Source organism: Pholis gunnellus (assembly GCF_910591455.1).
Source record: "Pholis gunnellus genome assembly, chromosome: 7".
Taxonomy (NCBI): Eukaryota; Metazoa; Chordata; class Actinopteri; order Perciformes; family Pholidae; genus Pholis; species Pholis gunnellus.
The window spans coordinates 13,393,583-13,409,804 of NC_136533.1; the positions used below are offsets into that span (position 1 = coordinate 13,393,583).

General features: G+C 41.6%; 1 protein-coding gene across 1 annotated transcript; it reads right to left on the minus strand.

Moving 5' to 3' along the window:
- Positions 1-79: 79 nt before the first annotated feature.
- Positions 80-12,843, minus strand: ano2a (anoctamin 2a; the record flags this gene model as incomplete). The annotated part of the gene is made up of 26 exons (XM_079162265.1): positions 80-717; positions 817-1,387; positions 2,017-2,122; positions 2,355-2,533; positions 4,101-4,153; positions 4,433-4,585; positions 4,686-4,849; positions 4,975-5,075; positions 5,165-5,222; positions 5,306-5,417; positions 5,642-5,843; positions 6,316-6,390; positions 6,962-7,018; positions 7,126-7,200; positions 8,153-8,235; positions 8,509-8,669; positions 8,771-8,905; positions 8,999-9,063; positions 9,564-9,611; positions 9,906-9,961; positions 10,081-10,132; positions 10,236-10,290; positions 10,675-10,847; positions 11,076-11,171; positions 12,204-12,509; positions 12,697-12,843. 26 exons carry the CDS (start codon positions 12,841-12,843, stop codon positions 80-82), a joined length of 3,921 nt encoding a protein of 1,306 aa, XP_079018391.1.
- Between the last annotated feature and the right edge of the window lie 3,379 nt (positions 12,844-16,222).

Consider the following 16,222-nt stretch of genomic DNA (forward strand, 5'->3'; position numbering starts at 1 on the left):
AGTCCTCCCCCTCCCTCTGCCACAATTTGTCCCTTGTCCACTTGTCTTCCAGCTCCTCCTCATACTGGCGTTTTTCAGTTCACTGGGGGAAGGTGGGGTGCAGCTTTGTAAAGCTGGTGGAATGGCTAGGCTTGATGGAAGGCTCCTCAGGACCAGGGGCTCTGTGTCGGGGTGGTAGGGTGGAGCACCGGGCTTTGCCCCTGGAGCGTGGCTGCTGAGGCGGAGGGCCTTTCAGCGCGAATAGTTCACTGGGGGCTTCGGGCTGTTGGGCTGATGGGGACTGTGTGGGATGCGGAGATGATGGTGACACAGGTGTGTGTGGATGAGGGAACGGTTTGGTTGAGGATGAGGCTGATAATGAAGAGCCCAGAGGAACCAGGGGAATAAGTGTTGGCGCCTGCCGGAACCTCGTGAGGCTGGTGGAGTGGCTTGGCCGTGGCAGGCTGTAGCAAGCATCAGGCCCTTTGTGGCGGGAAGGCAGGGTGGAACAGCGGGCCTTTCCCCTTGAGCCTTGCTCTCTGGGAGGAGGAGCAATAAGTGAGAAGAGCCTCGTGTCGCAATCTGATGTCATTTCTGCTCTGGAGCCCTTCAGACTCTGAGATGAGCTTCTTTGAGATGATGGATGTGACAGAGGCTCCTGGTCTTTCTGGTATTCCTGTTTGGACTCTGAGCGGGGAAACTCTGTATCTCTGGCTGCGCACGATGGGAGTTCTTCATCTACGTGAAAAGAAATGAAAGAAGAAGAACAATGAATCTCTAGACACAAACACGACCAAAAAAAGAAGACAACAGATACATAAGGTTTTCTCCTCTCACCTAACAGGCCCAGCTCGCTCATGAGTTTGTCCAGATCGACAGTAAAATCCTCCATCTCAACTGCTTTATCATCAACTTCCTTTTCTTCTTCTTTTCTTTGATCTACTTCCTCTTTTTCTTCTCCTCCCTCTTGCTCGTTATCTCCCTTTCCATCCTCTTTATTTACTTCTCCATCTTTTTCCTTTTCTTCCCCTTCAACCTCTCCACCCTCATCCTCTCCATCTCCTCCTCCCTTTTCCTGTCCATTTTCTTCAACTTCTTCGATTGACTTCCCAACCTCTGGATCACTGTCACTCCTCCTCCTCTGTTCATCCAGATTGATCTCAACGCTTTCCTCCTCCACTTGTTGCTCCTCTATTTCTTCCGGTGGTGCCTCCACCACAATGTCTATGTTGGTGTTAGAGCAGCGGATGGAGCGTTTTGGGGAGTGAGATTTGGCACGTGCTTCTTGGTCTTGATTCAGCAGAAACTCCATCAGCATCATGTTCTCTTTCTTCAGCTGTTCCCGCAGAGATCGCGGTACGTCTGGTATCATCCAGGCCACCAACATGCTGAGGAACATGGCGAGGTTCTAAAGGGGAAATTAAACGTTTTTCTTGCAATGTATAAGCACAATGAAAGAGTATTCTTTGAGTGAATGCTGCTCTATTTACATAATAAACCATCTTTTTTTATAATAGGAAACTTATTTCTAAGTATAATAGATTTAATTAGCTTCTGAGGAGGAAAAACAGTCTTTATGATCTGCCAGTCTACAGTGATGCACCGTGCCACTGGCTTGGTATCGGGGTGGTATTGACCTTATTACACTAATTTAGTCATGGCAGGCTTCAGACTTAGCAATCCCTGACCTCATGGTAGCTGACGTAAAAATGATCTCATTGAGTTCCACACAGTGAGCTATACAGGTGAATTTGGGAAAAAAGAAAGCATCGGATCAAGGTGAGTAAAAGTTGGTTTGGTGCATACCTCCTTGTTTATAATATTATATCTGTGCCAGCAATAAAAACAAGACAATGGTGAAGAATGAGTGAAGATAGAAAAAAGGCCTTTGCTATAGGGTGCACACCTGCCATTAAAGATAGCTATATATCTAATGGGTGCAATGGTATACATGGATTTGAGAGGGAAAAACTTGATCTGAGACCACTTTTTAGACGGACTTTAACATAAGCACAATTGTAAACATTATATCCATACCTGGAAGAATATGACGAAGGCCAATTTTGCAGCCAGGACCGACCAGTACTGTTTAGAGAAGGTGTAGGCATCTGGGTCCCAAGGTGGGTCTCTGTAGTCCTTATACCTTAAAAAAACACATACAGTAACTTTGCAAGGAGGAATCTAGACTAACTGAAGGAACACGTTAACGCAACAAGAGAAACATTTTATAATTCTTAGGGAGATTTGCCTCAGTAAAATCTAAACCTAAACAGTAAAAAAAAGTTTAGGATTTAGGTAAAGTAAGAGTCAAGCCGCTGGCCTCGAGGATTTTAAGGAAAATCCAGGTCGGTCAGGGTTAAAAGAGTCACTCTGACCTGCACATAGAGACTCCGGTGATGAGGGTGGTGGTGGACGCACTGCCCGGGGAGAAGTTGCTGACATTAAAGTAGGACAGTGAGTGCTCTGTGTAGCCATTCATGGTGCCATTTACACTGTACATGTACTGGTAAACCATGCGTGGAACAAACTCTGACGTGAAGGAGATGACAAACGCCTGAGAAGACAAACAAGGAGTGGAAATGGCAACACTGTATTATGATACATCACTGTGTACCAGTTACTGCTATATCAACTACTTTATTCAACTTCAGGCCAAAACTTTATTCATATAAATATTTTTACATTATTATCAGTATTATCTACCTCCAACAACTAGATTAATTTTGATAATACTTTTGTACTGAGAGATCGAACCAAAATAAACAGTTTTATACAACAGGAAACAGCTCACAGCCTCAGCCAGATGACGTTGTACCCAGAATTATTGAGACAGACCAGCCGTGACTGCGGCGCTTGTATTGTTTTCAGCCCTGTCATCGTGGCATAGTGCGGTCCTGGAGACCTCTACTGTAGCGGGAACTACCACAGAGGTGGTTTGAGTACTTTGCCAGGTACTTCTATGTCTGTGGACAAATTCTGTGGCTGTGAATGCATTGCACCTGTACAAAATGCAGTCACGAATCTTGAGCAGATGTGTAGATGAAATCTAACTGAGGGTTGAGTTTAAATATAGGCTTGGTCCGAGCGTGGGCACTGGAAGTAAGGGGGTGGGAAGTGAGGAAGGGGCCGTAGACGTTTTTCACAGCAGACATTTTTACATATCATATTGTCACAAACTGGTTCAGGAAATGTGTCAAAAAAGGAGTCCTCACAAAGTCATACCTAAAATCAAACATAGTGTATTAAACTAAGGGTAACTCAAATAAACAATGGAGTGTGCAGATTGGCAACGCCTGCATGGGTGTGTGTGCTGTGGGGGTGTTGAAGGTTCAAAACCAAACAACTGTTATGCTGGTTGGATGTCTACTGCAGCAAGGGAGAGAGACAATGAGCACCTGCAGCTTTTATAGCCTGAAAGGCCCAAGTGAGCTTAATCAACGACCCTCCCTAGTCAGCGGCCTGCTGAGGTTGGCGAGGACAGTGGGAGGGGCATCTCAATAGTAAGAAAAGTACAGGTGAAAATGACTGTTAATGTTAAATTGACAGTAACTGTCCTGGTAAGCTGTTCCGGTGAGCCAGCATGCACCACATGACCTCCCCTAGGTGGATTAAAGCCATCACTAATGTTATTAAATAAACCTGTTCCATTCCTCCTATGACAAGTCTAACATTTCTGCTGTGATAAAAGTCTATTTGCCCCTCCCCCTTACCCCGCTGGTGGGATCCCATCGCAAGATGGTCTCTAGTTATGAGTAGTCCCCTTTTTGTGACGTGAAACACATTCCTACCACCGGTTTTCTCCGACTCCAGTGACAGACAGGTGGCTTAGGTAATGTGTAAATGAGTGTACCATTGCACCAACAAAGGCAAAGGGGAAGAACACTGCCAGCTAGAAACATGAACGTAAATTCATTCAAGCAAATTATTCCCAAAACTAGAAAGGAAATACATTTGTTAACGTTAAGATACACACAATGTGTTTTGGTGAGAAACAGAGTTTGTTGAAAACACATGGTAAGGATCCAAGAAGTACATTGTTGTGCACCTCACTTTAGTAGGACACTCAACCAGAAGTCAAAGGCACAATAAACATATACTCACTCACTCATTCACACACTTACATTGGTAATGACAGAGAACTTGCTGATTCCACAGAGAATGTTGTACCAAATCCCTGGAGAAAGCATGTGCATGAAAAAAGACAGAGAGGGAAAGGGAAGTGTGTGTGTGTGTGTGTGTGTGTGTGTGTGTGTGTGTGTGTGTGTGTGTGTGTGTGTGTGTGTGTATTTGTGTAAAAGTGACAGACAGACAGACATGGAGACAAAAAGACAAAAAAAAACGAAGGTACAGGGTGGAGTAAAGGAAAAGAAAGTGATTAAAAGCTCCAGGATAGTTTGATTCACATTCACACAGAGACTGACAGAGTGGACACACTCTCATGTGTCATCTGTACCTATGTCTTTACACCTCACAGGATCTGGCCGTCGGAGCTCAGTCACAAATTTTGCAGCATCGAGGCGAATCTCAATGACATTGTTGAGCAGAGCGAACGCTGGCGCCAGCGGGAAGGAGGCCACGAACAGAGACACGAACCCATACTGGATGACTGTAAATATCAATACACACACATAGTTAAACAATCATGTCAAGTGAATGCAGCAGTGGGTGGCTCAGTAAATAATAGAGTGAAACTAAAAGAGACTCACTCATCTCCATGTACTCTGGGGTCACGCCTTCATAGGGCTCAAGAGCGAAATCTTTGTCAAATTGTTGCTTCGGTCTCTTCTCTTCTGTATTATTCTCCTCTTTTTCTGCCGCTCTTTTTTTTACTTTTTCTTCCTGTATTGTTCTGTACATCTTTTTCAGCTTACTGCAAAAAAAAAGAAGAAGCAGAGGATGGAGTCAGAGCAAATATATGAACTTTGGTAAATCTTTTGTGAGAAGTGTATGCTCGTAGAAGCAAACAATATCTTTATATGTACAGTATATACATACGGTATGAGAACCTCGAACACATTGTTTTGGATGAGCTGCTTTCCGAGCATGATCATGCTGAGCTGGATGCACAACTCGATGAGGCAGCCTGGCGGAGCACACTGTAGAGAAAAAAACACACGTGTACAAGTCATGGGTGCACCTTTCCTAGACGTAAACAGCAACCACTAATGTGTTTAATTGAGCTCACCTCCTCCATGCGGTAGTCTCCAAAGACGTAAACATAATCGCCAGGCCGCCCACTAAACCTGAATGAAGAGAGGACCAAGTCACATGATAAAAAGTAAAGAAAGACAACGGAGGGAAGTGAGACTTTAAAAGAGACACACACCTGCCCTTGAAGAAGGCCACATAGAAAATAGGTGCAAAGGCGTTCATGGACTTGAGGAAGAAAGACTTAAAGATCAGCTTCTCTTCAAACTCTTCCTTTGTTTTTGGAAGTTCTATCGGGAAGAAGACACAACAAACGTAAACACATCACGTTAAGCAGACCTGCTCATAATAGTATGTTACAATCACAGTGAGGGACTTTCAACGAGGCTGGTGATTCCTAAATCAGTAACATGGCCTTTTATGCTACTGAACTCTACCAATATGTTGCCACATTCTGTCTCCAGTGGAACATAAGTTGTATAACATTGTGAGTCCTCGTCATTAAATGCTATACCCAGTTCAGTCAGCCACACCGCGATCGCTCCATAGACCTCCTCCAACACCAGAACGACCAGCATGTTCAGGACGATGCCTGTGGTGGTGACGGTCATCCTCACGCTGGCCTTGGCTTCAGGATCGGGGTTCACGGACCAAACGCTTAACATGCAGATGCGATAAACTGCCACCCCAAACACAGCTGAGAAGGTTACGAAGATCTGAACACACACACGAGTAAAAAGTGACTCTGGTGTTGAAGAATATTTGCTTTCTTTAATGACAATTCTTTATGATGATATTATATTTTTAATAATTGGTTTGTATAAATATCTTTTTTTCTTTTCTGTATCTATTTTAATAAATGTTTTATCTTTCAGTTATTTTTTCCAATCTAATATTTGTTTTAATGGTTTTTAATGTCTGGAATTGTTTCCCAGAATAAAACAATGTTGCTAGTTGTAGTTTAGGGTCACTACTGTTGACACTAGATTTATGAGAAACTAACGGATACAATATGGGAAACAGTGAGGACATTATATAGATAAATAGAAAATGATGTATAGGTAAAATCACAGATATTATGACAACAGAAGGGAAATCTGCTGGTTTCTGTTGAATGCCTGGTATGTCCATAAAAAAATTAAAAGAAAAATGTGATGTGAAAGCATTAAAATAGTTTAAATGCAGTACCAGGAGTAGTAAGGTGGACACATTGATGAGATAACCTGACAGATGATCCTCAATGTCCAGTGACTCTGGTTCTCTCTGTCAAGAAAAACATGCATATTACTTGGGCACACAGACAAAAACACACACACACACACACACACACACACACAATGGTATATTGCTTAATGCATGTGTAGAATGTGATGTGCAGTAATGCTGAGCGAATGTCCTGCACACATGTTATATTTTCTGTCTGGCAGGAGCATGTTTGCCATCTGAGAGGACAGAAGTACCCTCCCCTTCTTCCTCTCCCTCCTCCCTTTTCTCGCTTCCATCAGTAATCTGGGCTAATCTCAGGAAGGTAAGCAGCTTTGGACTCAACCACCCACTACAGGTGGAGGTGTTTTCTTTTTGTGCAACAACATAAATACAGGCAGACGGAGGTAGTCTGCAATAGCTCTTCTATCTCTAAAAAACGTACACAGGCTGTAATATTTGATGTATAGCTAAAGTTGTTTACCTTCACTGAGTGTTATATAATTGAAGAAGTGAGATCTGTGATAGCATTCGCTATGAAGCAAGTGTAAATCACTTCAGAGTAACAGCCCTGCCCTCTCCAATAGCATCTCTGTCCACATAATGTCCCATCACAGCAGTGCAGTGATACCTGCGAGGCCAGCATCTGGTCTGTTTCTCTATCCACACCATCCTCAGCTTGAGTCAACTGCAACAGAGTGAGAAACAACTGTCAGTAAAAACCTGTCAATTTCAACCAGTTCTATCATACAATTGTATCTGAAACACACAAAAACACACACTCAGACACAATACCTTCTTCTTAGACTGTGCTTTCATCTTAGCTTTCTTCTCCTGTAGAACTTCTTCATATTCAGGCCTCAGCTCCTCCTGTACCACACACATGCACACGTTTAAACACATGCAGATGTTAAAACAAGGGATCACATACGGCAAGAAAAACATCCTTAATATCACAACTTCACAGTATGGGGGATCCTGTCACCAGTTACAGCTACACATTTTACTGTCCCAAATCAATCTAAAGCTACAAACCCACTCAACGCAGCTATATTCTCTGACATGTTTCATGGCTGTTGCATGATAGTTTGCAGTTTTAGATCCGGGACTGATTCAAGTTTTTTTTAGTGACTTTAACTTGAAAATATTTTCAAAAGGAGCAGACTGATTTTGATTGGATATTCTGTCCAAACACATAAAAACGTTGTTGATTACGGTTTCCTCATTAGAAGACACTATTCACCACCGTTAAGAGTAAACGGGGTCTCCTCATTGACATTTTTTGGAATTTCTAAAAAAACAAACAAATATAATACAGCTTCTTAAACCAGATTGTGGGTACTTTAATAGGTACAGAAACTTGCCCACCTGTACTCGCTCCTTCAGGCATCAGAGACAGAAATACATAAAACAGAGACACAGAGAGAGAGAGAGAGAGTTTATGTTGTGACCCTGCTGTGTCATCAGCAAGTGCACTGCTTTAAGAACAGACCAATACCATTACAGCCCCTTACAGGGATAAGGGTTAATGCATTGGTGGCCACGTGTATGTGTGTATGTGTGTATGTGTGTGTGTTAGGGGGAGGGCACAGTTCTGACACGTTATAATAACCTGCAAGGCAAACCACAACTGTTGTCATGATTGACCCGGGCCTTGAGGTTAACACTCTCACTCTGACTGACTTGGCATTTAACAAACAGAAAGATAGACACAAGGATACATATTCATGACAAAGCAAGTGAAGGCTCTGACTGCACCTATTCTAAATGAATCTGTGTGTGTTTATTGCTCATTACAGTATTCTTGAATCTATTTTGGTACCTCCTCATCCTCCAAGCTAGTCAGGTCCCACATATGTTTCAGACACATCTGTCGCCTTTTCCAGTGCTCAAGGAAACAGGCAGCTACAAGACGATACAGAGAAGCAATATTAAAATATTAAAATGAAAAACACACAAGAAGATGCAGAAAATACACTCCACTAGAATTCACACAAACATGAGCCACCTCAAAGTTGACCTAACGTACATTAACATGCAGGGTAGCAGCATGATGTTGATATCTACATACCTATAAATACAGCGATTAGAACCAGTGACTCTCATAGTGTCCAATCATACTCTCACTGTCACTCCTCGTAAACATGATCAGGAAAGTGTGTTAGGATGTTTAGTTACCCCAAAGAGACATGAAAATGGCGAAGAGGACAGTGGCTCCATTGTCAAAGAGGTATGTCGCTCGGGCCAGTGAGCACACCGTACTCAGATGCCAGTAGTCACACACTCCATCACACAGTGGACACATGGTGATGTTCAGGTTGTCATCGCATGTCTCCTGGCTGAAAAACACGAAGAAAATAATATAAACACATGTCTATAGACAATATAATGTACTTTTGATAATCATACACAAGTATGAAGAGTTTTTTTATCTGCTTACCTTGGCACATTGGCATCCACAGTGAATATGCCGTACAGGAAGACAATGATGCCCAGTACAGAGGGAGGGATGAGGAGCTGAGTGTAAACACCCAGCCAGGCAAAATACAAACCAATCTGCTCTCCAAAGTACTTCCTGTTCAAATAAAGCCATCGTATCAACTAGCTGTCTGGATTCGCAGGTTTACAGATTCATATTTTTGACTTTTATTCACATTTTGCTTAGTACCTGATCAGGTCCACAGGCTGGTATTTATGCATGACTCCATAGTTAGCCCATTCTTCATGAAGGAGCTGAAGGACATCCGAGCACAGGACATGAGAGAAAAACACAAGTTAATGACAGTTAACAATCAAATATTTGACACGTCGTGTCTATGTAATGTTTTTGGGACAAACAGCATAGTTTTGAATTTTGTATATTTACAAGGAACCGGGCTGATATCAATTTTAACCAGATCTACAATTACATTTAATTTGACAATGCACACTCAGATGTCATTCCTTTGAGAAGACACATTTGTGCTTCACTGATTTAGGTTTGGAGTCCTATGTCAGACCACAATGAACAGTTTTTCTTTTTTTTGAAAACATCAAAATCTATGCAGCAGAACCAGAATTACCATCTTTTATCATCATCAGAACAAACTAATCATCAGTTGTCATGCCCAAATCAGGACAAAAATCTGGCTTTTAATAGCGTCATCTGTTCCTGCCTTAAAAGAGTGACTGGCATCACCTCCAATGACTCCACTAATATTAGTAAACGGGTAGTTTGAAAACACTCATCTCACCTGTCTGTCATTTCGCTGATCTTTCCGTCCTCTCCTTGTGAACGACCCCTAAAGAAAAAAAAAAGTTACCAGCTCTTTATAGAGCGATAGACTGCCTAACAGTATGCCATGTTTTATGCATAATCAAAATGGCAGCTAAGGGCTGGGAACAGTATTTTTCTATTACGATTATTCAGATTCTCTCCTTTTCCCCCCACTTGTATAAACGTCCATACTGCAGATATATTGACTAACCTGTCCTGTATGACCCAACAAAGTCCTCTATGTAGCCTACATCAGATGTAGCACACAGAAATATATGTTCACATTGTCCAGTGACGGTTCTTCTCCTGTTATACTCACATCATGCAGAGGGAAGGCAGAGTCGTAGACACCCCGAGCCAATAATGAGTTGATGCCTTATGACACAAAGAGGAAATGCCACACAGTGTCATGGACACGTTCAGTTTTGTGACTGATAGCATACGGAAACATGAAATCTGACATAATAACACCACCACAGCAAGTTAGACCTCACCAGTGGTTTGGCAAGTTTGTCTGCAGGTAATACGTGAAATAATTTCAGCGACCTAGACACAAACAAAGCAAAGTCCAAATTGTGTGTGAGCTCAAATACATACGCAACATATTTCTCTCGATATAAAATGAGAAGATATTTGTTTCTGGACTCACCATTCTGCTGCGTGTTGCATTATCAAATACAGTTTCGGTTGACTTGATGTCGTACCTGCAAGAAATGACAATAACCGTTCAATATTAACAATAGACCGGTTCCCCAAATGTATGGATTGTAGTGGGATCATTGTTAGCTCTTTTACATTTGCCAATGAAAGTGTTTTCTGTTTGTGTGTTTGTTAAATTAAATAGTTTTGGTCAACCTAAGAAAGTTAACACTACTACAGTAAAAATGTTCGTAAAAGCTCCACCATGTTATGATGAAAGCACACAGCCTGCAGGTGATTTAGATATGAGGGTGTTATCTAAATCACTGATGATGACTGGACTGAAAGGCATGTGTGTCCCCGGCCAAGGGCGACTCCTAAGGCGGGTTAGTTTTTCGATACCACTCCACTACATGTGTGCATGTGAGCATCACAGTCCAGGTACTCACAGGTAGAGCTTGTCTCTGATAAAAGGGTGTTTGAGGGTTTTGAAGTGGACACGTGTCTGTGAGTCTCTGTGGATGTCAAAGTTAGGGACGTCCGGTTGAAACGGTGTGTTGACTTTGCCCATTATGGAATCCCATATTCCAGCAATGCCCATCCGTTTCCGCAATTCACACTTCTGCTCAATGAAAACATACATGGATCAATTACTCAGTCACACTATGTTGTATTTACCGCAATACACATATCTGTTACTATACATGTCATGTCACAGCTTTCTGACATACAACTCATTAGTCTTTAACTGGGATTGTAATGTGCACCCAAATTAATGTCATGCAAATATGAAAAGAATATTGTATAATATAGAATATTAAAGACCAGGGTGTGAAAAAAGGCTGCCGACCTTTTTCACAGCAACTTTGATCTTCTGAAGCTCGGCTTCTCGGCTGAGTATTGGCCATGGGATATGCAGCCGAATAAACCCTAGGCCATTTGCCCTCTGCAAGTAAACACACACATTAACATTATCATGATATTTTAAACTTTAACCACTGTGTACATGGCAAATTAGATTTGGATTACAGGCCTATCTGGACAGATTAACTGTGTATCTGTCTTCTTGACTCCCTTTGTCTTTTGCATGTAATTGCCCCTGCTAGTCCTGAGGCAGCCAGGTGAGCTTTTCCTAAACCTGTAATTATGCTGCTTTGTGTTGTAATGAGGCTAGTTGGTATTGAATCCCATTATTTCAAACCCAGCACCTCCCAAACATCCAGAGTATAGAAAATGAGTGCAGATAATGTTCGGATAGGTACCTGAAAGCCACCATAATGTAGCCAGTTATCAATTTTGATCATGTGAACAGTGACTAGCTTATTAGCTTCTTCCAGACCACTGATTTACAAGCTTAGTGCAAGGCAGATACAACTGCACAGGTTAAAACAACTCCTGCTACACCTCTAATGTCTAATGTCTAATATGGTGGTAGCATTCAAATCTAAATCTGCACTACTGTCAAAATACTCTCATTCTAATTATAAAAAATGTTAATGCTAAAGTTAAGAAAAAATATAAATAAAAACAAAAATCAGCATTTTTTTTACCACTATGAGGAAGAATATTTCCAGTTTGGCCGCAAAGTGAGACAAGACTAAATAAACTGCACTTTATGAGGAAAACTCCCTCATGTTTTAGCCCACAGGAAACAACACAACTGAGCGTATGACCATCAGCAACACTAAACATTCAAATGTTTCCTTCACTGTTCTTCTCCCAAAACGTTAGCCAAATCGTATTTTACCACACACAGACACACATACTGATACAGCACAGGGTGTACAGTGAGTGCCCCCCTTCTACCCATTCAATCAAAATGAAACCTACCAATCTCGCCTAATGTGCATTCAAGTGTCAGCACACACACCTCCGAGTAGTGGATCACTCTCTAATAAGGCCCTATAATCTGGCCCATAACTGTCTATAGGAGTGTACAGCAGATGAAAAAGTAATCATGGTGAAAGCAGATACACACCTCTTTATCGCGCTGTAGCTGTAGTCCAGCATCCAGTAAACCTGCCTCAAACTCCTCCCTCATTACAGCCTTTTCCTCCTCGGACAGCTTTGACTCCTCCACATCTCCTGCAGGTGCACCTGCCTCCCCAGACTCTGCTTCCGTTTCCCATCGGCCCGCTATCGGAAATGGTATACTCCCATTGGATACAACAGAAAGGCGTGCCTTGGACGCCCGCCTTTTTTTGTATTTGTAGCACAGGACGTAGTCCACTTTTCTCTTGCCATCGGCAAAATAAAGCCCAGGGCCTAGATCGATGCCAGACTCCTACACAAACACACACAGGGAATTAATGAGGTCAGCAATGAAGGTTACAAGTAGAGAATTTAGAGAGTATATGATGTAAGAGCATGACAATTAGATAATGCTCCGTGTGTGTCGGCTCAGGGAGGGGAAACCTGAGCTGACATATTGCAGCAGGATGTTAAAGCTTCAGGATGTGAGGAGACCGTACCGGAACAGGCGGCTCGTCATTGTCAGGAGGGGTGATAGCGCCTCCGTTGGCAGCATCCAGCCCAAGCCCGGACAGAGAATGGGCCAATGACACCAGCTTCACTGAGTGAAAAGAGGATGACTCACTCATTTCTGTGGTGACAGGCATAGGGTCTTTTCCGTTTCATCACTGTTGGTATATGAAAAGAAAAACAAAGATTTAAGTATTCAGAAGTTGGGATGAACTGGCAGCTCAGGCTGCAAATGAAGAAAAATGTTCGATTAAAGGACGAAAAATTCCTCCCAGTAGCATCATAATATTTGAGCACATTGGTCGCAGATGTTTGTTCGACCCTTTAAAATGAAGCAATGTCTTATAGTGCGACCATCGTCGCTGATTGTATCTACCACCTGTAAAAAGTGTGAAATTCTTCGTGGTTTAAAAATGGTAAATGTTAAATTATCCAACAATTCTCAAGGAATAAAGTAAACAGAGCATGGTCTGAAAAAAATAACATAATTCCCGAATTTCCGGTTAGTATTGGAAGCCCATTAATGCCACTTGGAAAAAAGTGTTCAATTCATTCCTCTTTTTTTTCTTATTAATAAGACTTTTTTTCTCACAACTATGACTTATTTGCTCATAAATATGTTTTCTAGTGGCAGAAATGTGCTTCCATTTGTTTATCCACTATTTGAACCAATAAGATGCAATTTTCTTTGAATGAACAAGTTTTCTTACATTTCGAAGCGTTGATAATGGCCTGTGGCAGATATGTAGAGCCAGCTCAACACGTTACACCTAGATCAATTCTACGTTGATTTTACTTTCAAATATGTGTTTGAAATGTCACACACAGTGGTAGTTGTTTTAGACTGACAGAGTGAGCCAAAGTTAAGCTCTCTCATCTCTTTTTCACCCAATTGAAGATGTAGGCTCAGATTAAGCTCACAGTTCAATCAAAGCGGCACAGTTTACAATCTGTTGGGGTAATTTGGTCGCTGGGCTCATTCTTTGGAGATAAAGGAGGAAGTGTTAAGAGGAAATTGAGTAGATGAGTTCACACTAAAAGAAGCGCATGCAGATCTCCAGGTTCAGCACGCAGACATAAAATATGGAAGTGTTTTAAGTGCAAATAACAAAGCTAATATTCCTAAAATGTGCAATTCAGTTCCTCAATTGTTCCTAAAGCTCAGAAATAACAAAAAATATAAGAATATTGTTACCAGTATGCATAGTTTTAAGTTAATTACAATGAGCCCGAACAGTTTGATGCCCAACCTGTGTCTTTTCTGTCCATACATGTGACAACAAAAATGTAACATATTTCTCAGTGCTTGCTCAACATGTATTTGATGTGGGAGAGCATTGCGGCATTTTATGATAAAGCTTCATCTTTCATATTTTTGTGATCATCTCATGTTTGTTACAAGATGAATCTATCAGTGACGCTGACATTGTTGCCATTACTTCGGTGAAAGACAAAGGGAATTGCATGCAACAGTTTCAAAACCACATGTTCTAGTCGCCGGAGACACCGGAGATAGCCATGAGACATGCATGTATACCAACAGTCAACCACATAAACACATACAGAGGGCTTCAACCGTCAATCTCCTTACATACAAAATAATCCCAGTTTACCATGTTAGCAAACACAGAGCCAAGCTGGAAATGGAGAATATTGCTCTCAGAGTTCAGCCGGTCACAAAGCTTTGCTTATTAGCCATGATACCTTTACCCCAATGGCTGATTATATTCTTAAAGCTTCCAAGAATGTTTATATTTCTAATGCTAATCAATATGCCTGCACAATTTGCAGGCACATTAATTAAGCATCTCTAGAATAAGTGATAGACTACATGTCTAGCAGATTGTATTTCTTATTCGTACTATTCACTCTCCTTATACCACTGCAACCAAGAATGTGTATTTTAGTTTTTTTAGACCACCTCATACATGTGTATGCATCTTAACGGGATATTTTACGTACTCTTTTTTTTTAGCTGGAGTCTGCATGGAAAGACTCAGCTAGTTTGTCATTTAATTCTGCCAAAATGGCTCCTTTGGAAATAGCTTACCATGAGGTCCAATATAACAGACCATATTGTGTTTCATTATATTTTCATATTTCTAACCTATTACTACTTTCTGTGTTTATTTTAAGGCACAGATTTAGTTTTTTTATTTTTGTATATCCTTGCTGCTTTTTCGCTCTGGAAAAGGCACAAGAGGAATGCATCCAAGTTTGTGTCTCTGCGAGGGGCTTAAAGGCCTAAAGCTCTCTGACAGCTCAACAATGGAGGCAAGAATGTCAGCTGCACCCTCACACTTACTACCGTTAACATGGCAGAGGGCAACAGGGGAGCAGTCTAATGCTGTCTCTCCTGGAATACAGCAGATTACACTTTGCTAATTAAAAGCTGCTTGCTTTCTAATGCTTTAACAGGAAACATTCAACTCAAATAAAGACTTTAGTTTGAAATGATGTGGTTTTGTATGTTATGTGATGAATCAAATCGAAGTCACTTTCACTTTACACCTGTCTCTAAGTCTCATTGGTGTATATATAACATCAACAACACAGAGTATATCAAACTAATTAATTCCCATTTTGACTAATTAGTCCTCGAGCAGTTGTTAGGAGCTGTTTATTGGACAAATATGCGTTTAATTAAACGCCCATGGACGCAACAGTTGTCTGCACCCAGATGGTCAGATGAAAAAAACAGCCTCAGCAACCGGGCACGCGCCCCTGCAGCCACGGGGAGATTGAAACACATAAAGTGTACACACCAGCATCTATAGCTCACAACACTCAACAAGTGAACGCGAAAGTGCAAAAAGACGCTCTCAAAGCCGACAGGAGTGACACTGTAAAAGTGATGAATGTCAACTGCGCACATTTCTATGTCACACTTCACATGAAAGAAAAGTGACAAAGGTGAACTCACCAGTCCCCGTGGAGGATCAGGGCTTCGCAATGGAGGTGGATAATAAGACGCGTGAAATGCACAGCCTGGTGAGGGTCTGAGATGGTGGACAATCCGCGCGCGCTCCCGGTACCCATGGCTTAACACGCGCGCACACAGCGCGGCTAATTCCTCTAACCGTTTCATACGGTAGGGAAAGAAGCAGTGATGCATTACCGATGAACAGGTGTAAGTGTGTGTGTGCGTGCGCACGCACGCGCGAGCGAGTGGGTGTGTAAACCAGAGAGGAAAGAAAGCTTATGACCAGACTTGAAAGTGAACCTCGCTTACCATCTGCAGGTCTCAGAAGACCCAAAACAAAATATTAATGCAAAAGTTAATTTATAATCTTACATAGAGCGGCAACATTAATTATTGTATTGATTGATTGATGGATTAAAATATTTGTGTATGTTCCCAAAGCATTCCATAATAATTTGAAATGGAGAAAAGCACTTATCAATCCCTATCGGAAAAACATATTCAAACATCTAAATGACCAACATAAATCTCTACAAACCCATACATTTAATTACTAACAATAATATTAAAAGAAAAGGCAGAGACAAAATGAG